This window comes from Caretta caretta, chromosome 14, assembly GCF_965140235.1.
Source record: "Caretta caretta isolate rCarCar2 chromosome 14, rCarCar1.hap1, whole genome shotgun sequence".
In the NCBI taxonomy this organism is placed as follows: Eukaryota; Metazoa; Chordata; order Testudines; family Cheloniidae; genus Caretta; species Caretta caretta.
Genome location: NC_134219.1, coordinates 32,314,576 through 32,336,182, shown reverse-complemented (window position 1 = coordinate 32,336,182; position 21,607 = coordinate 32,314,576). Strand labels below are relative to the sequence as shown.

The window sequence follows — 21,607 nt, the reverse complement described above, 5'->3', positions numbered from 1 at the left end:
ACCCCCTTTCAGGTAGTTGAAAGCAGCTATCAAATCCCCCCTCATTCTTCTCTTATGCAGGCTAAACAATCCCAGCTCCCTCAGCCTCTCCTCATAAGTCATGTGTTCCAGACCCCTACTCATTTTTGTTGCCCTTCGCTGGACTCTCTCCAATTTATCCACATCCTTCTTGTAGTGTGGGACCCAAAACTGGACACAGTACTCCAGATGAGGCCTCACCAATGTCGAATAGAGGGGAACGATCACGTCCCTCGATCTGCTCGCTATGCCCCTACTTATACATCCCAAAATGCCATTGGCCTTCTTGGCAACAAGGGCACACTGCTGACTCATATCCAGCTTCTCGTCCACTGTCACCCCTAGGTCCTTCTCCGCAGAACTGCTGCCTAGCCATTCGGTCCCTAGTCTGTAGCTGTGCATTGGGTTCTTTCGTCCTAAGTGCAGGACCCTGCACTTATCCTTATTGAACCTCATCAGATTTCTTTTGGCCCAATCCTCCAATTTGTCTAGGTCCTTCTGTATCCTATCCCTCCCCTCCAGCGTATCTACCACTCCTCCCAGTTTAGTATCATCCGCAAATTTGCTGAGAGTGCAATCCACACCATCCTCCAGATCATTTATGAAGATATTGAACAAAACCGGCCCCAGGACCGACCCTTGGGGCACTCCACGTGATACCGGCTGCCAACTAGACATGGAGCCATTGATCACTACCCGTTGAGCCCGACAATCTAGCCAGCTTTCTACCCACCTTATAGTGCATTCATCCAGCCCATACTTCCTTAACTTGCTGACAAGAATACTGTGGGAGACCGTGTCAAAAGCTTTGCTAAAGTCAAGAAACAATACATCCACTGCTTTCCCTTCATCCACAGAACCAGTAATCTCATCATAAAAGGCGATTAGATTAGTCAGGCATGACCTTCCCTTGGTGAATCCATGCTGGCTGTTCCTGATCACTTTCCTCTCACGCAAGTGCTTCAGGATTGATTCTTTGAGGACCTGCTCCATGATTTTTCCAGGGACTGAGGTGAGGCTGACTGGCCTGTAGTTCCCAGGATCCTCCTTCTTCCCTTTTTTAAAGATTGGCACTACATTAGCCTTGCCCTCTCCAAATTGATTCCTGACTGAGGGGTAGCAGTCAGGCATTGCAAGCTTCCACAGGGCTATCGCCACACGCTTCTCAACTGTCATGGCAGCTCTCATCTTGGTATTCCTGCGCTTCAGGGTGGGGGAAAGCAACTCACAGAGTTCTAGGAAAGTGGCCTTACGCATGTGAAAGTTTTGCAGCCACTGTGAATCATCCCATACCTGCAACACTATGTGGTCCCACCAGTCTGTGCTTGTTTGCCTGGCCCAGAATCAGCGTTCCGCTATACCAACCAGCCCCATGATGTCCCAATTGCCACAGCCCGTGCTTTTAGGAACATCTGTGTCCATGTCCTCATCAAAATCCTCCTCGCACTGGCGTCTCTTAGCCCAGTTCTCCATATACTCCAGGATAATGCACAAGCTGTTTACAATGCTCACAACAGCAGCGGTGACGGTGAGCTGAGTGTGATATGGCGTCTGCAGGAGAGCAGAGTTGCAGCGGAAATGGTGGATGATGATGGTTAGCAGTCCTATTGCACCGTCTGCTGACAGCAGCACCCAGGACACAACAGCCGCAGTGACGGTGAATTGAGCTGAGCGGGCTCAATGTTTGCCGTGGTATGGCATCTGCACAGAAAAAAGGCACTAAATGATTGTCTGCCGTTGCTTTCACGGAGGGAAGGGCGACTGACAACATGTACCCAAAAACACTCGCGACAATGTTTTTGCCCCATCAGGCATTGGGAGCTTAACCCAGAATTCCAATGGGCGGTGGAGACTGCAGGAACTGTGGGATAGCTACCCACAGTGCACCGCTCCAGAAGTCGATGCTAGCCATGGTAGTGAGGACGCACTCCACTGACTTAATGCGCTTAGTGTGGACGTACACAATCGACTGTATAAAATCGATTTCTAAAAATTGACTTCTATAAAATCAACCTAATTTCATAGTGTAGACATACCCTTAGCAACACAGCGTCATGCCAGGAGCCTGTGTTCAGCTGGATTCCACCATGAATCCTAAATTTCTACCCAGAGTCACTGCTGTCAAGGATACGAACAGTCCTCCAGCCTTTATGTGTGACCAGACTTTGCTCCTACATTTGAAAATAAAATTAAACAAATAAGGAAAAAACCCCATAATATCTTTTGAAACAATATTTTCAAGGTTTGAAATTTTTCAAAATCATTACAATAAAAGATCATTTTGGCAGGGATATTAATCCTGCTTCTTCAGGATTTAATTCAGTGTCTATTATAGAGACCAAGCCTATGAAGGGCCAGATTATTTTGCGTTTGTTACTGCAGAGTTCTTACACAGGCAGGCCATTCATCCGGTTTTAAGACAGACAATCGGGGGGGGCGGGACAGGGTATGGTTTTTCGGCTGTCCAGTACTGAGACAAAATCAGATGTGGTTTTGTCCAGTATCACACACAGAGGACACCATTTTTAAGAGCGTACCACTCCACCCTCACTGCCATGGCCTTGCAAATACTGACCAGTAGAGATGAGAATGGGGAAACTCAGTGCATGTCACAGAAACAAAACACTAATATCTGAGGTGCTAAGGACAGGAAAACTCAATGTACAGACCAGGAACAAAGTGTTGAGACCCAGGGAACAGAGAATGGGGAAATTCAATGCATGGCACAAGCACTCAGTGCTGAGACTGAGATCTGGTAAAAAGAAAAGGAGTACTTGTGGCACCTTAGAGACTAACCAATTTATTTGAGCATGAGCTTTCGTGAGCTACAGCTCACTTCATCAGATGCATACCATGGAAACTGCAGCAGACTTTATATATACACAGAGAATATGAAACAATACCTCCTCCCACCCCACTGTCCTGCTGGTAATAGCTTATCTAAAGTGATCAACAGGTGGGCCATTTCCAGCACAAATCCAGGTTTTCTCACCCTCCACCCCCCCACACAAATTCACTCTCCTGCTGGTGCTAGCCCATCCAAAGTGACAACTCTTTACATAATCAAGTCGGGCTATTTCCTGCATAAATCCAGGTTTTCTCACATCCCCCCCACCCCCATACACACACAAACTCACTCTCCTGCTGGTAATAGCTCATCTAAACTGACCACTCTCCAAGTTTAAATCCAAGTTAAACCAGAACATCTGGGGGGGGGGTAGGAAAAAACAAGAGGAAACAGGCTACCTTGCATAATGACTTAGCCACTCCCAGTCTCTATTTAAGCCTAAATTAATAGTATCCAATTTGCAAATGAATTCCAATTCAGCAGTTTCTCGCTGGAGTCTGGATTTGAAGTTTTTTTGTAAACTCAGAGTATGCCACACACAAACAGAGGTGAGACACACATTCACTCAGTGCTCAGACCAGGGAAGCTGACAATGGGGAAACTTGGTGCATGGCACAGACATGCAGCACTGAGAACAGGGGAGCTGAGAATGGAAAAACTCAGCACATGACAGACATGCAGCTGAGAACAGGGTAGCTGAGAAGGGGGCAATTCAGGGGAGGGCACCCACACTTAGTGCTGAGACCAAGGGAGCTAAGAGCGGGGAAGTTAAGTACACGGCCCCAAACACAGAGTTAAGACATGGGCAGCTGAGAATGGGGACACATGGTGCAGAGCACAGACAACCAGTGATAAAACATGGGGTGCTGAGAATGGGGAAACTTGCAGCACTGACACCAGGTGAGACGAAGTGGGGGGTTCTCTTGGTTTTTTATTTGTTTTTCCAATGGTTTGCGTGCAGCGGGGGTGGGACTCAGTTTCCATGGGTATTACTGGTTTAACGAGGTGATGGGAGAGGGAGTTTTGTTACAGAGGACGAGCAACAGAACTTAGGACCCCAGCCAATGGCCTGGAGAATGGATACCTCAGTGACTGGTGTCCTGGTGAACGGGAGGCCCAGCTAGAGAATCACAGCTAGTTCTGGCCAGTGGGAGGACAATGGCCTGCGAAGAGAGGACCCCAGTGACCTGATCAGCGGTTCCAGCAAGAGTGGTACAAAGAACAACTGAGAGGAGAGGATGCCCAGGTGACCTTGTTTACCTGGACAGAAGACAATGGACAGAGGAGGGGCTTGGGGGAGGTGATGTCAGATGCCCAGCTGGAAAGCACGGGGGCTTGGGACTGGAGAGCGAGAGCAGGCAGAGCCCACCTGGATGAAGGAGAAACTTAGATGTACTGTGCTGAGGGAGGCCAGGCCTGAGGACCCTGAGAGTTTCCTATGCTCTGTTCAGACGCTCAATAAACCCTCCTGTTTTACACTGGCTGAGAATCACTCCAGTCTAGAGAACAGGGTTCCTCTAGGCAATCTAGTGACAGAGGATGTGGAAAAAGCTAATGTACTCAATGCTTTTTTTGCCACTGTCTTCACGAACAAGGTCAGCTCCCAGACTACTGCACTGGGCAGCACAGAATAGAGAGGAGGTGACCAGCCCTCTGTGGAGAAAGAAGTGGTTCAGGACTATTTAGAAAAGCTGGATGAGCACAAGTCCATGGGGCTCTTTGGATGAGGGGAAAGCAGTGAACGTGTTATTCCTTGACTTTAGCAAAGCTTTTGGTACCATCTCCCACAATATTCTTGCCAGCAAGTTAAAGAAGTATGGGCTGGATGAATGGACTATAAGGTGGATAGAACACTGGTTAGATCATCGGGCTCAATGGGTAGTGATCAATGGCTCCATTCTAGTTGGCAGCCGGTATCAAGCAGAGTGCCCCAAGGGTCGGTCCTGGGGCCAGTTTTGTTCAATATCTTCATTAATGATCTGGAGGATGGCATGGATTGCACCCTCAGCAAGTTTGCAGATGACGCTAAACTGGGAGGAATGGTAGATATGCTGGAGGATAGGGATAGGATACAGAGGGACCTAGACAAATTAGATTTCTTTTGACCCAATCCTCTGATGAGGTTCAACAAGGACAAGTGCAGAGTCCTGAATTTAGGATGGAAGAATCCCATGCACTGCTACAGACTAGGGACCGAGTGGCTAGGCAGCAGTTCTGCAGAAAAGGACCTAGGGGTTACAATGGACGAGAAGCTCGATATGAGTCAGTGTGCCCTTGTTGCCAAGAAGGCTAACGGCATTTTGGACTGTATAAATAGGAGCATTGCCAGCAGATCGAGGGATGTGATCATTCCCCTCTATTCGGCATTGGTGAGGCCTCATCTGGAGTACTGTGTCCAGTTTCGGGCCCCACACTACAAGAAGGATGTGGAAACATTGGAAAGAGTCCAGCGGAGGGCAACAAAAATGATTAGGGGGCTGGAGCACATCATTTAGAGGAGAGGCTGAGGGTACTGGGATTGTTTTGTCTGCAGAAGAGAAGAATGAGGGGGGATTTGATAGCTGCTTCCAACTACCTGAAAGGGAGTTCCAAAGAGGATGGATCTAGACTATTCTCAGTGGTTCCAGATGATAGAATAACGAGTAATGGTCTCAAGTTGCAGTGCGGGAGATTTTGGTTGGATATTAGGAAAAACTTTTTCACTAGGAGGGTGGTGATGCACTGGCATAGGTTACCTAGGGAGGTGGTGGAATCTCCTTCCCTAGAGGTTTTTAAGGTCAGGCTTGACAAAGCCCTGGCTGGGATGATTTAGAGGGGGATTGGTCCTGTTTGAGCAGGGGGTTGGACTAGATGAACCTCCTGAGGTCCCTTCCAACCAGGGGTGAAAGTAAGTCTAGGAACTTACTGGTACGTGGGTAGGCTGGAGCCAGCTCTGGCCCCCGGAAGGGGCGGGGCTAGGGGAGGTCAGAGCCAGCCCCGGCCCACCCTGTACCGGCAAGTGCCTCCTTTCCCCTCCCCAGGGTAACAGCAGCAGCCGGGGGCCCTGGGCGGTAGCGACGGCCGGAGCCCTGGGCCCTTTAAATTGTCCCCAGAGCCCCGCCTGCCACTACGGTCCCTGGAGCCTGCCAGAGCCCTAGGGAAGTGGTGGTGGGGCTCCGGAGACGATTTAAAGGGTCCGGGGCTCGGCTGCCGCTACCACCCCGGGCCCTTTAAATCAGCGCCCCAGCCCCGCTGCCGCTACCCCAGGGCTCCGGCAGCAGGGCCGGGGGCTCCAGCTGCTGCTAGGAGCTCCAGGCCCTTTAAATTGCACCTGGGGAAGCCGATCCACGCTGGTATGGCGCACCAGCTCTTGCCGGTATGCTGTACCAGGGTGTACCAGCTTACTTTCACCTCTGCTTCCAACGCTGATATTCTATGATTCTATGAACCCAGTGCTCAGACCACAGCAGCTGACAATGGGGAAATTTGGTGCATGGCTTAGACACACAGCACCGCCACCATGGATCTGAGAGCAGGAGAAGGCTGTGCCTGGTACAGACACACTGACACTAGGAGAGTTGTGAGTGGGGGAAGGCTGTGCATGGCACAGACGCACAGCACTGATACCAGGAGAGCTGAGCGTGAGAGAAGGCTGAGAATGGCACAGATACACAGCACCAACACCAGCACCTCCTGCTGGTCATCTTGGGAATTAACTATCCAGCATACAGAGCACCTCCTACTGGCCAGTGTCTCACCTGCTGCTGCCCCTGTGTCCCTCCTGGTCCCTTTTGCCCTGGGGTTCTGCCCCAGCAGTACCCCCACATTCTGGGTCTCCCCTCCCAGGGGCCCTCTCACCCACCTTGCCTCAGTGGCTACTGCCAGTCATCATTTAGCCCCCCGCTCACTGGGGCAAACTGCTGTCTGTCATGGCCCCACATCATTGGCAAGGAGATTGGACCAGCTGCCTCTACCTATCTCTGGGCTGTACCTCTCAGCCCCAGTACCTACATAGGCCTTTAACAAGGCCTCAGCCTGGGGAGTTGCCAGGCTGGAGCTCCCCAGCTCCTCTCACCTAGTCTAGCCCCTCCCTTCCCCAGCCCTGGGTACCCTTTTCTCCCCAGCAGCTAGATCCTTCTATCTTCACAGCTAGAGAGAGAGACTGACCCAGCTCCTCCCTCAGCCCTTATAACAGGGCCAGGTGTGGCCTGATTGGGGCGTGGCCCCAGCTGTGGCTCCTTCCCCAATCAGCCTCATCTTTTTTTCTAGGAGTGGGGTAACTGCCCTACTACAGTAGTACAGACATACTGCACTGAGGTCAGGACAGTTGTGAGTGGGGGAAGGCTGTGAATGGCACACAGACAGTACTGAGAGTGTAAGAAGGCTGTGTAGGGCTGGGTTTCTGTAGTGTAAGCTAGGTTTCTGTGGTGTAGTGGTTATCACGTTTGCCTAACACTCAAAAGGTCCCTGGTTCAAAACCGGGCAGAAACAAGCCCTGCAATTTTGGGGGGAGGGATAGCTCAGTGGTTTGAGCATTGGCCTGCTAAACCCAGGGTTGTGAGTTCAATCCTTGAGGGGGTCATTTAGGGATCGGGGCAAAAATCGGGGATTGGTCCTGCTTTGAGCAGGGGCTTGGACTAGATGACCTCCAGAGGTCCCTTCCAACCCTGATATTCTATGACACACAACAGTGAAACCAGGAGAGTTGTGAGGGAAGCAAAGCTGTGCAAGACACAGCACTGAAACCAGGAGAGTTGTGTGTGCGGGAAGGCTGTATATGGCGTGGACACCCAGCACTGACACTAGGAGAGTTGCACGTAGGGGATGGCTGTGCATGGCATAGAGACACAGCACTGAGACCAGCATAGCTGAGAATGGGAGAAGGCTGTGCATAGCAGTGAGACAGCACTGAGACCAGAAGAGCTGAGAGTGGAAGAAGGCTGTACATGGCAAATACACACAGTACTGACACCAGGAGACCTGCGAGTGGGAGAAGGTTGTATATGGCACAGACACACCGCACTGAAACGAGGAGAGATGAGAGTTTGGGAAGTCTGTGCATGGCACAGACACACAGCACTGACATCAGGATAACTAAGAGTGGGAGAATTCTGTGCATGGCATAGACACACGGCACTGAGACCAGGAGAGTGGGTGTGACAAATTGGGAGATTTTCTTGTTTTTTTCAATGGTTTGCATGCAGAGGGGTTGGTACGCAGTTTCCCTGGGTGTTACCAGTTTAACGAGGTGATGGGAGAGGGAGTTTGTTGTGGCACCTTATAGACTAACCAACTTATTTGAGCATAAGCACCGCACCTGATGAAGTGAGCTGTAGCTCACGAAAGCTCATGCTCAAATAAATTGGTTAGTCTCTGAGGTGCCACAAGTCCTCCTTTTCTTTTTGCGAATACAGACTAACACGGCTGCTACTCTGAAACCTGTTGTTACAGAGCACCAGCGACTGAACTTGGGACCCCGGCCACTGGCCAGGAGAATGGATACCCCAGCGACTGGTGACCAGGAGGCCCAGCTCGGATGCCACAGCTGGTTCTGGCCAGTGGGAGGATAATGGGATGCGGAGAGAGGACCCCGGTGATCTGACCTGCAGTTTCCAGCCAGTGGGGAACAAAGAACAGCTGAGAGGAGAGGAGGCCCAGGTGATCCTGTTTACCTGGACAGAAGACAAAGGACAGAAGCGGGGTGTGGGGGCAGGTTATTTCAGATGCCTAGCTAGAAAGCGTGGGGTCTCTGGACTCAGGGGGAGAGAGCAGACAGAGTCCACCTGGATGCAGGGGAGACTTAGATGTACTGTGTTGAAGGAGGCCGGGTCTGAGGGCCCTGATTGTTTCCTATGCTGTGTTCAGACACTGGGTAAACCCTTCTCCTTTACGCTGGCTGAGAGTCACTCTGGTCTGGAGAACAGGGTTGCATTATCCCCTCTGGGAGTTGAGGCCCCGGGGGTCCAGAGAGCATGGACTCCCTGAGGCAGCCCACAGCAAAAGACAGGCATGCTAAAGGCTCAGAGAAGTGTGGTTCCAGGATGCAGAGGGGCTTAACCCCTGAGAGAGAATGGAGCCCCGAGAAGGGCTGTCACACTGAAGGGGGTTCTCCGCAGGGACCATACAGGGCCAAGAGTGGGCACAACCTGAGAGTCTGTGACATGGGGGAAGGCTGTGCATGGCAGAGACACATAGCACTGAGACCAGAAGGGGTGAGAAAAATGCATGTCACAGACAAAGTACTGAGATGAAAGGAGCTGAAATGGGGAACATCAGTGCATGGCAGAGAGACACAGCACTCATAGGAGAAGAGCTAAGAACAGTGAAACTGAGTGTAGAGCTCAGACACACAGTGTTGAGAGCTGTGGATCTGAGAATGGGGAAATCTGTTAGATAGCATGAGACACGCAAGGCTCAGATCAGAACAGCAGGCAATGGGCAAAGTGACAATATTTCAGTCACAGACACCAAGCAAGGAGACCAGGGGAGCTGAGAACAGGAAAACTCAGTGCATGCCCCAGACATACAATACAAAAAAAAAAAAGGGATATTGAGAACAGGTAAATTCAGTGCCTGGCACCCAAACATGGGACTCAAATGAGATCAGCAGGGAATTGGGTAACTCGGAACATATCAGTCACATTGAGACCAAGTGAACTAAGAATGGGGAAATTCAGTGCATAGCACACATGTCTAGAGCTAAAAGCAGGGCAGCTGAGAATGGGGAAAGTAGCGCATGACACAGACGCACAGCATGGAGACCAGGGAACAGAGAATGGGGTGACTTGCTGTATAGAACAGAAGCAAACATTGAGACAATGAGAACTGAGAACAGGAAAAATGTGTGCATGACACAGACACACAGTGTAGAGATCAGGGGAGGTGAGAATGGGAAAAGTTTTTACATGACACACACACACAGCACTGAGACCAGAGAGGCTGAGAATGGGGAAAATGTCAGCACGTCACAGTCACGCAGCACAGAGTTCCAATGCAGCTCAGAATGGCAAAACTCAGTGGAGGGACAGACAAATAGCACAGAGACCACAGGATGTGAGAACAGGAAAACACGGTGCATGGCACAGAACTGAGACACTGGGAACATAAAATCAATGCATGTGACAGACACACAGTGCTCTGACAAGGAGAAGGGAGAAAAGGGAGTCTTGGTGTAGAACACATATACACGGCGCTGAGACCAATAGAGCTAATAGGGAAACTGGGTGCATGTTACAGAAACACAGCACTAATACCTCAGAAGCTATAAATAGGGAAACTCAGTATATGGCCCAGACACCGAGTTACAACCCGGGGAACTAAGAAGGTGGAAAACTGAGATCATGATGCCACAGATACACAGAGGCAAGACCAAGGAGCTGAGAACAGGGAAATTCAGTGCATGGTGCCCACACCCAGCGCTGAGACCAGGTGAGCTGAGTATGGGTAAACAAGGCGCATGGAACAGACACACAGCACCACGATTAGCAGAGCTGAGAAAACGACGCAAATGCCTTACAAAGTGCAAGCATATTACAGCAACATAATCATCATTATCAGCCAAATAGGTGATCTCATCAGAGTATGAAATCCGATTTCTTTGGTAAGAAGGACCTTAGCCTCCGGAGGCCCCGGAAGACTGGTGGGTGACGGCTGGTGAACTTTTAGCATGCAGATAGGAACTTTTATTGTGTTAATGTTTTCTCTGTAATGCTGCCACAGTAAGAATAAATGTGGTAGCTTATAAAGCACTACCTTGTAACTTGTGGTTTCTGGCAACTACAACTGTTCATAGCCTTCAAAGAGAAAGCAAAGCACAGAGGCTGGCCGGGTTTGGCAGTCTGGCTGGTTGGGGATAGCACAGTGTAAGCAGGGAACTGTGCAGTCTGGTAAAACCTCTGGCAGGAGAGAGAGAGATAAGGGGCAGATGAGGACCTGAGAGCCTAGAGGGGTGCCCTCAAGGGACCATGGAGGGGGAACACAGGTGCAGTAGTCCTGAACTGTGACAATTCTGATTAAAAAATTAGCACTATGCAGTATCAATGGATTAAGTATTCGTTAACTGACAGATCTCAAAAAGTGGCCATCCATGGGGAATCATCTGTGAGGGGGGTGTTTCTAGCAGGGCTCTGCAGGGATCGGTACCAGGCCTGACTCTATTCAACAGTTTCATCTGCAATCTGGAAGTAAATATCAAATCATTGCTGACAAAATTTGCAGAGTGGTAAATAATGAGGACAGGGCAACCGGCGTGGTAAATAATGAGGACAGGGCAACCGGAGTGGTAAATAATAAGGACAGCAATGAGGATCGCTTGGTAAGCTGAGTCCCCTCAAACGTGTTTTAATACAGCCAAATGCAAGGCCATACATCTAGGAACAAGAATGCAGGCAGTATCTACAGAGTGGGGACCTGTGTCCCGGAAAGCAGTGACTGTGAAAAGGATCTTGGGGTCATAGAGAACAAGTGACTGAGAGTGAACTCCTACAATGCATTGCAGCACCATTTCCAAGTAGAAATATTTCTGTTTTCGGGTGTTTAGTTTCTGACAACAAAAACATGTCCCATGGAAACCAGACACTGTTTGTGAAAAATATGTTTTGGTGATAACCCAATTTTCAGTTCCCAATTTGGCGCTCAGACTAGATGACCCTTCTAACCCTATGAGTCTATGAATCAGTCGCAACAGCGTTTTTGTGGAAAATATTTGGCCAGAGTTGGGGTCTAGGCCACCTGTGCCTCCCCTTCCACCCCACTCCTGGGGTTAAGGGTGTGCAGAGCCCCTTCTCCCTGAACAGTGCCCCAGTATGATATATGGACCCCAGGCCCCCACCCAGTGCTGCTTCCAGCTGGTAGCTACAGTTCTCAGCTCCGTGGCTACCAGCTTCCCTCCTCTCTCTGTCCCTCTCACCCCACTGGGGCTGGTAGAGGGATGCAGCAGGTAGCTGAGGGGCCACGAGGTCTGTTCAAAAGGTCTCCCTGACCCATTCATGAGAATTAGTGAGAATGGGATAGAAGCGCTGTCCATCTAATAAGCCCCACCCATGTGAGTCACCAAATTTCATACAGTTTAAGGCCAGAAGAGACCATGAGGTCATCTGGACTGATCTCATGCAAGCCCAGGCCAGAGAATTCCCCCTTTGCCATGGGCTTCATGCAGTACCATTGAACTGGGAAGCATTTGCTGCCCATTGGGTAAGGCAGAGGGACTTGGTACACTGCTGGGTTCTCCCTCCCTGGGGCAGAATTAAGGTTGTGGGGCTGTGTTGGGTTGGAGGCATCACCTCTACTCTGCAGTTCCTGGTTTTCCAACATTTGGGTTTTGTTTTTCCTTCCAACCTTCTATAAAGGGGGATCTAAGGGGCACTGTAACCTTGCATGTCCCAGTTTGCCAGAGCCTGAGTTTGGGAATTAAACTCTCCCATTCACAAGGAACCTAGGGCTCTAGCAAGAGCCTCTGCCATAACCCCTGGAAGGGGTCTGCACAGGATCCTTAGTTGGGCGGCATGGTGGGTCTCAGAAGTGTCCTAACTGAGGGAGCATGAGGCACTGCTGTCTGCCCAGGTGGGGGCTCAGGAACAGGGCAAGGCCTAGAGCAGAATTCTCCCATTCGTGTATAGTATCAGGGGGTAGCTGTGTTAGTCTGAATCCACAAAAACAGTCCCATTCGTGTATCTCGTTCGACTCGGGTCTTTTTCCATAGCCTGATCTCAGGTACTAAGCCTCCCCCTCTGGATTCTGTCTGTGGACTCAGCAGGAATGTGCGGAGATCCTGAGGTGTCCTAAATAAAACTTCTAAGGAAGAGGGACACTTTTCTCTGACCTACTGTGTAATTTTACGTCCCACTTAGAGTAATGAGTTGTGAGTCCTCAGTTTCTGCTGGATCAGAGAAGATTGAGATTGAGAAGAACTTTTAACCTCTAGCCTAGGCTTTCACCCTCAATATTCCTTTGGCTAGTCTTATTGAATGTACACCTGTTACTTTGAACCTCACTATCCATTTCCCCTCTGTTACTTTCTTTTTCTCCTTCACAAAGGGTGGTCTCTGTCCCGTACCTGTCTTTTCAAAGCTAAACCCCATCTCAGTATTGCCAAATCCAATGTTTAAGAATTATAATCCCCTAAAATCATGAGATTATTTTTTTTTAAATCTCATGATTTTTTAAAGTACGATGTGTTGGTTCTTTCATTTGCCTTCTAGTGTTTGAATCTTCAGGGGTCACATTTTCAAGCCTTTCTCTGCAGCCTCAAGATCTAGAAACTTACTTTTTTCACCAGTGGAAACTGAGATTCACCCATAAACACATGACTCTGTGAGCTTGGGTATTAATAAAACACCACATATTGCAAGACTGGTGATAAAATTGTGAGAGGGGTAACACTGCTTATTCCACTTCCTTTGAAATATTACATTGTACAAAAACAATAAGCACAGCTTTTTTGTTTTAATGTGAAGAAGTCAGAAACAGCCATGGTTCTCCACTAGAAAGGAATTGCTCAACAGTTTTCTAGTGGAATGTTTTTCCATCAGAAGATGTTGATTTGATTAAATCAAAACATTGCTCATGGACTTATTGACTTCATTAAAATTTTCTATGGGAAATTATTGAAACGTTTAAATTTGATGTTGTCATTTCAACGATATTAATTATGTGATATGATATATGATATTATAATCCACATCAATGGAGGCTTTTAAGAACAGGTTGGACAAATAGCTATCTGAGATGGTCTAAGCTTACTTGGTCCTGCGTCAGCTCAGAGGGCTGGAGAAGATGTCCTCTTGAGTTAACTTCCAGCCCAAATTTCTATATGTCTATAATAATATGATATAATGAAATACAGTCAAATTATAACATTAAAATGAAATGTTTAGCTCTTACTGAAACATTTCCATAATGTCAAAATGAAATTGTTCTGAATATTTCATTTTGTGAAAAATTCTGAGAATTCTACTTTTTGTCCCAATTAGGGATGAAATGAAATTTCAGAATCTTGGAATTTTCTGTGGGGCAGGAATTCTGTTTGTGACCAGCTCTCCTCTCAAGGAGCATGCACCTTAGTATATTGTATTTCTGCTATGGTAAAACATAGCTCAAACTCAACCCAAAGGCCAATTTTCAGCAATTCCAGCCAATGCTGCTAAAAATCACATTTCACTCTTTTCACCACTCCTGATACACATTTCAACAGCTTTAATCACATTTGTACAACGAGGGAAAATGCAGCAGGTGGATTTTACAACCAGTAACTGGGTGAAGGGGCTGGAAAGGTGGAGGTTAACACAAATAACTGATGCTGTGGTCACTGGGACAGCTACATCACAACATAGCAAGGAAGGATTAAATGACAAAGTAGATTTGGTGGTTCTTGTTTGTTTCTTTCACATCTACCTATTCCATTGCCTACAATTAGTTTGTAGATTCTGCTTGGTCCAATCATGTAATTGTTTATCTTCTACCTACTGTTAATGACTTTTTCTGCCCATTTCCTTTTTAAATTTTAGTTCCCAAAGTTCACCCCTTTGATAGGAGTGGAGGTCAGTGCTCCAGCAAAGTCCTTATTCCTACACAAACTCACAAAGGTCTAATTAACATAGTGTAAACACCTCAAGCTAAACCAAGCCAAGCAAGGTTGGAAATATGAACATCACACATACAGCTGTGCCTGCTAAACTAAATCAGTTTATAATTCTACCTTTAATTAGGGCTTGTCTACATGGGGAAACTGACTAGCTACTGCTATTTTAGAACAACTCTCCACATGGACCCTAAATCTCAATACGAGAGCGTCCACATGCAGTGTCATTAGGGGATATCTGTAGCACTTCAAATTCACACTCTCCGTTATTCTGAAATAACTTCCCTGCTCGGAGAGGCCCTTAGACTGGGGTAATTTTTTGTCTGTAGAGACCTGAACTAATCAATTTAGTCTAAACCAAAATGAGCCTGGATTATAGCGTGTTTACACAGCCTATTAAACCAGGTCAACGTCTCCCTGTAAGTTAAAGGGCTGTGAATGAGCCCTTCTGCACTATACCCTCTGCAGTAACACTTGGCCTCTGCAGAGGCCTAGCCCTCATTTGGGAGGGGACTTGGAAGGTTTGTCTACCAAGTGGGTTCTCTGGTGAGCAAACAGGTTTGATTTCTGAATGAAACTTCTCCCGCACACGGGGCACTCATAAGGTTTCTCGCCTGTGTGGATTCGCTGGTGCCTGCTGAGGTTTGAGCTCTGAGGGAAGCTTTTCCCGCAGTCGGGACATTTATAGGGATTCTCCTCCGTGTGAGTTCTCTGATGGGAAGTCAGGCTGGAGCTGTAGCGGAACCTTTTCCCGCAGTCAGGACACTCATGGGGTTTCCCCTCCATGTGGGTTCGTTCGTGGGAAAGAAGGCTTGCGATCTGAACGAAGCCTTTCCCGCACTCGGTGCATTTGTAGGGTCTCTCCCCCGTGTGGATTCTCTGGTGGGTCATGAGGTTGGAGCTCTGAGTGAAGCTCTTCCCACAGTCAGGACATGGGTAGGGACGCTCTCCCCCGTGGGTTCTCTGGTGTCTGATCAGGTTGGAGCTCTGGCTGAAGGCTTTCCCGCAGTGAGTGCACTTGTAGGGCTGTTGCCCCGTGTGGGTCCTCTGGTGTGTGACAAGGGTGGAGCTCCGATTGAAGCATTTCCCGCAGTCTGGACAAATGAAGGGTTTATCGCCCGTGTGGGCTAGTTGGTGCCTCAGGAACCCAGAGCTGTTCTTGAAACATTTGGTGCAGTCGGGGCATTTGTAGGGTCTCTCTCCCGTGTGCACTCTCTGGTGAATTATGAGGTTCAAGCTCCGGCTGAACCTTTTCCCGCACTCCTCACATTTGTAGGGTTTCTCTCTGGCACTGTTGTGACTCCTCTGGTGCAGGCTGAGGGCGGAGCTGCAGGGGAAGCTTTGCCCACATTTACCACAGGCAAGTGATCTCTGCTCAGCTGGGTTTCTTTGCTGGCTTGTTTTGCTTGTTTTTGCATAGATGTTCTTGTCCCCTCTTTTCCCACGAGTAGATTTACCCAGTCTCTCCTCTGACTGGTTTCCATGCTCCCTCTCTGGCCTGCGCTGACTCTCACAGGCGTCTCCCTGCTCAGGGCTCTGGGAAACATCCCCTTCAGCTCTTCCCAATACTATCCCATGCAGTTTCACTTGCTCAGCACCTTCCTGCTGAGATTTCTCCTCCTCATTCTCACTCACCATCCCATCACCTGCTGGGACAGAGAGAGAACCCAGGAGGGAGTCAGTCCCTGTGGCTGTGGGAATGGGAACTCCAGAAAGGGGAACTAACCTCAATATCTGCTGAGGAGATGGAAAACTGACAAGACCTATTTCCCACAATCAATGCCTCAGAGGAACGAGGGGAGGGTCCACAGCCAGACATCAGATTGGATAGATCACCAATTTAAATTCTACTGGGGGTGTTTGCAAATAGATGCATATTTATGCAAATATATTCATATTTAAATTCTACTGGGGTTTTGTGGACTGAAGTGGATCGACAGCTGAGAGTGGTCTCTGGCCCATGGCGATGTTGCCCCCTGCCATTCTCCCAGCCCTGCGCACTGCATGTATGCTACGCCCAACCCCAGCTATGCCCCACTCTGGTGTCACAGAGTTTAAGGCCAGATGGGACCACCAGATCATCCAGACTGCTATCCCACATATCACAGGCCCCCAACACTACCCAGCACCCACACACCAAGCTCAACAACCAGAATTAGACCAAAATATCACAGCTCACAGGAGACTAGACTATTGTGTGCCACAGGCAGAGGCAGGAGGGACTGAGGTGCACCAGTGCCCGAGGCCCCGCCAGTGGCAGGGGAATGTCAAAGTGAGATATACGTGGATAATCCTGGCATGTGACCCACACTGCAGAGAAAGGTGTGAAAACCTAAAGTCACTGCCAATCTGACCTGGGGGAAAATTCCTTCCTAGGCCCACGTATGGCGACCAGACAGACCCTGAGCATGGGAGGAGGAACCAGCCAGCCTAGCACCTGAGAGAATGCTCAGTGCCACCTCTGAGCCCTGCCCCCACCATCTAGTGCCCACCGCCAGCCATGGGGATACTTCAAAGAAAACAGATTAAAAACACCCCACATCCCTTGAATGCATTGGGGGGAATCCCTTGCTGACCCCTGCACTGAAGCCCTGAAGCATGTGCGTTAGGAATATAAGACAGGAACTGGAAAGGACTCCCGGGCCAGCTGACCTCTTTCCCATCATATACAATCCCATAGCACAATCTCCCTCATTAATTTGTCCAGCTCTCTCTCAAAAAGCATTAAGTGGTTTGTCCCCAGGCTAGAAATCATCTTTTAATTTCCAGCCTGAATTTGTTCAGCAAGTTTATCCCCATGTGTTCTTGCCCAACGTTGTCCTTTAGCCTAAAGAGTTCTTCTCCCTCCCTGGTGCTCCCCGCATCCTCTGACGTATTTATAGTGAGATATCACATCTCCTCTTAGCCTTCGTTTTCCTAGGCTAAACAAGCCAAGTCTTCTGGCCTCCTCCCAGAAGATTGGCTCTCCATACCCCCGAGCATCCTACCAACCCTTCTCTGCACCTGGGCCACTTTGAATTAATCGTTTTTGGCCATGGGTGACCAAGACTGTGCCCAGCATCCCAGAAGAGGTCTCCCCAGCACCTCGCAGGATGACATCCACACACTTCCCTAGCTCCACTGGAAATGCCTCACTTCATACATCCTAGGATCACATTTGCCTGCTTTGTAGTCACACCACATTGGTGGTTCATAGTAATCCTGTCAGCGAACCCTGACTGACAGCTGCCTGGGCGCTACACTCCTCACACCCTACAGCCTCTTAGCTTGGGGTATGGCAGAGGAGCAGGGGGACCTGGGAGCCGATCAGCTGTGGGGAGCTCAGCCCCAGCCCTGCTCCTGCTGCTGCCCCAGCACAGACACAGCTGGCTGGATGCGCTCTGGAGCTGTGTGCCCGCGGTGGGCAGCGCCCTGACTGCGGCAGGTGGGCACTAAGGGGTGGGGATGGGGGCAGAGCGCAGACACAGCCAGCAAACCCCAGGGCTGGGTCCTCGGCTGGTGCCCTGCAGGGTCAGAGCAACCGGGGGGGCTGTGAGAGCCAGAGCCTGGCGAGGGTCAGGGAGGGCAGCAGCTCTGGGACTCGCAGACCCCCGCCCCCCCGGGAGCAGAGCTGGGGCGAGGAGGGGCCGTTGGTGCAGAGTCACTTTCCTGCCCGGCCCCAGCCCTTCCCCCGGGTCTCTCGCCTCACCTGCAGGCTCCGGCTCAGGGGCTGGTATCGGCAGAGCCCAGGGCTGCCCCAGGGGCTGATTCCAGCCCCCGCAGAAAGTCCCCGCGGCTGGGCCCCGAGGGGCGCTGGGGAAGGGCTCTCCCCGCACACACCTCGCTGGGCAGCGGCAGCGGCTCAGGCCCGGCTCCCGGCTCACAATGGAGGCAGCAGCGGCGTCTGACCCGGGAAGTTCAACCCCCGATGTGCTGAGCAGGCAGGCAGACAGCAGCAGCCGTCTCCTTCCCGGAGCAATAAGCAGAGCAGGGCCCTCTGGTGTTACTGGGCATCATTTCGTTAGCCAGCTCCCTGCCGGACCAGGGTCCGTGTCTAGACAGGGCTGCTGCCCATTGTGGAGGCATGAATGGGTTTCATCACATGACAGAATCTTTCATTACAGATTAATCTTCAATCCAGGACACTCTGGAGGGCAGGCAACCCTAGTCCAGCATTTCCAGTGTCTCCAATCCCAGCTGAGGTTTTTCTTCCCCACACGGCAAGCTCTCTACAACCCCCAACCACAAGGAAACTCAGCAACCCCCCCTTCAAAAGTCACTTATCGCATCTGGGGAGATGATACATCTGGATAAGATTGGTTTCAGAGTAGCAGCCGTCTTAGTCTGTATTCGCAAAAAGAAAAGGAGGACTTGTGGCACCTTAGAGACTAACACATTTATTTGAGCGAATGCATCCGATGAAGTGAGCTGTAGCTCCCGAAAGCTTATGCTCAAATAAATGTGTTAGTATCGAAGCTGCCACAAGTACTCCTTTTCTTTTTTCTAGATAAGATTGATAACATCGCCTGTCTCCACCCTCTCAAGTGACTCAAACCTTCCCTCCTACACCTGCACTGTGCACTTGAGTGTTGGTGGGCAAACAGCTGCTGTATTTTCAACAGTTTTGATCTGTTATTGCTTAAACCACAGAAGTGGGAACACGGCAGCATCTTCAGCTGGACATAGAAACTTTTAACATTAGCTATCCCAGTGCATTACAGGATGTAGAGGACCTGATTCTCTGCTCACATGCACCAGTTTTTACACAGCTTTGCCTTCTGAGAAGCTGCTCCTGATTTTACGGCCATGGGAGGGAGATCAGAATCAGTCCCGCAGCACCACAATTACACCCAGTGCTTTGCATCAGCAGAGCCCAGAGCACTTCACAAAAGAAGTCTGTATCAGTATCCCCATGTCACAGGGAAACTGAGGCACTCAGAGGGGCAGCAACTTGTCCAGGTCACCCAGCAGGCCATTGGCAAAGCCAGGAATGGAATCCTGTCTCCTGATTCCTGGTCCAGTGCTCCATCCACTAGGTCACACTGCTTTGAAAAGAACCCCCATCAAGCTGGGGCGAAGACTGGAAGATGGCAGTCTCTTTCACTCCAACCCTCAGCTTTGGCCATTTGCTGGAAGTTATTTATTCTTCTGGGTACCAAAACATTATCATCACCATGTGTAGTTCTCTGCTGTTACACATAAAATATTCATATTGGTGAAATGATTTTAATAAACCCACATAATGAATTCTTGGGAAATATGCTGTCTGTTTTCTTAGCTAAAGTCCAGGCTATAAAGTTAATATACCACATTAAGGCCTTAAAAGCCAGAGGCTAAGCGACCAAGGGGAGCTAGCCAACAGGGGAGTTTGAGAGGGAGTTTGTGGGAGGGAGTCATTCTATAATTGCTTTGATTAGGAAGGGCCATATCGCCAGTGCTAACGCTGCTCCTGTCTCCTCCACCTGCGCCTGTACCCAGACAGACAACCATGGATGCCTCTACCCAGATCCTGGTATGGATTTGTAGAGACTGTGGCCTGCATTTCCCACTCACAAAAAGCCAGGAAGGGGGACCATCCAGGGTGAAAGGTGTCTGCTGGTGGAATCATAGAATATCAGGGTTGGAAGGGACCTCAGGAGGTTCATCTAGTCCAACCCCCTGCTCAAAGCAAGACCAATCCCCAACTAAATCATCCCAGCCAGGGCTTTGTCAAGCCTGACCTTAAAAACCTCTAAGGAAGGAGATTCCATCACCTCCCTAGGCAACACATTCCAGTGTTTCACCACCCTCCTAGTGAAAAAAATTTTCCTAATATCTAACCTAAACCTCCCCCACTGCAACTTGAGACCATTACTCATTGTTCTGTCATCTGCTACCACTGACAACTTTCTAGATCCATCTTCTTTGGAACCCCCTTTCAGGTAGTTGAAAGCAGCTATCAAATCCCCCCTCATCCTTCTCTTCTGCAAACTAAATAATCCCAGTTCCCTCAGACTCTCCTCTAAGTCATGTGCTCCAGCCCCCTAATCATTTTTGTTCCCCTCCGCTGGACTCTTTCCAATTTTTCCACATCCTTCTTGTAGCGTGGAGCCCAAAACTGGACACAGTACTCCAGATGAGGCTTCACCAATGCCAAATAGAGGGGAATGATCACATCCCTCGATCTGCTGGCAATGCTCCTACTTATACAGCCCAAAATGCCGTTAGCCTTCTTGGTAACAAGGGCACACTGTTAACTCATATCGAGTTTCTTGTCCACTGTATTCCCTAGGTCCTTTTCTGCAGAACTGCTGCCGAGCCACTCGGTCCCTAGTATGTAGCAGTGCATGGGATTCTTCCGTCCTAAATTCAGGACTCTGCACTTGTTCTTGTTGAAACTCATCAGATTTCTTTTGGCCCAATCCTCTAATTTGTCTAGGTCCCTCTGTATCCTATCCCTACCCTCCAGCATGTCTACCACTCCTCCCAGTTTAGTGTCATCTGCAAACTTGCTGAGGGTGCAATCCATGCTATCCTCCAGATCATTTATGAAGATATTGAACAAAACCGGCCCCAGGACTGACCCTGGGGGCACTCCGCTTGATACCAGCTGCGAACTAGACATGGAGCCATTGATCACTACCCATTAAGCCCGACGATCTAGCCAGTTTTCTATCCACCTTATAGTCCATTCATCCAGCCCATACTTCTTTAACTTGTTGGCAAGAATACTGTGGGAGACAGTATCAAAAGCTTTGCTAAAGTCAAGGAATAACACATCCACTGCTTTTCCCTCACTCACAGAGCCAGTTATTTCATCATAGAAGGCAATTAGGTTAGTCAGGCATGACTTGCCCTTGGTGAATCCAAGCTGACTGTTCCTGATCACTTTCCTCTCCTCGAAGTGCTTCAAAATTGATTTCTTGAGGACCTGCTCCATGATTTTTCCAGGGACTGAGGTGAGGCTGACTGTCCTATAGTTCCCAGGATCCTCCTTCTTCCCTTTTTTAAAGATGGGCACTACATTAGCCTTTTTCCAGTCATCTGGGACCTCCCCTGATTGCCATGAGTTTTCAAAGATAATGGCCAATGGCTCTGCAATCACATCTGCCAATTCCTTGAGCACCCTTGGATGCAGCGCATCCGGCCCCATGGATTTGTGTTCGTCCAGCTTTTCTAAATAGTCCTGAACCACTTCTTTCTCCACAGAGGGCTGGTTACCTCTT

At 49.4% G+C, this 21,607-nt stretch overlaps 1 protein-coding gene and 1 non-coding gene across 2 annotated transcripts in view; one reads left to right on the top strand and one right to left on the bottom strand.

Moving 5' to 3' along the window:
- Window positions 1-18,447, bottom strand: part of LOC125629145 (uncharacterized) — a 57,824-nt gene extending 39,377 nt beyond the window's left edge. Inside the window, 2 exon segments of the mRNA XM_048834448.2 lie at window positions 14,925-16,069; window positions 18,112-18,447. Of these exon segments, the coding sequence (XP_048690405.2) occupies window positions 14,925-16,061 (1,137 nt within the window). The 5' untranslated portion in view covers window positions 16,062-16,069; window positions 18,112-18,447.
- Window positions 7,264-7,336, top strand: TRNAV-AAC (transfer RNA valine (anticodon AAC)). Its single transcript has one exon. It is a non-coding gene; the product is annotated as a tRNA-Val (tRNA).
- Window positions 18,448-21,607: the final 3,160 nt, after the last annotated feature.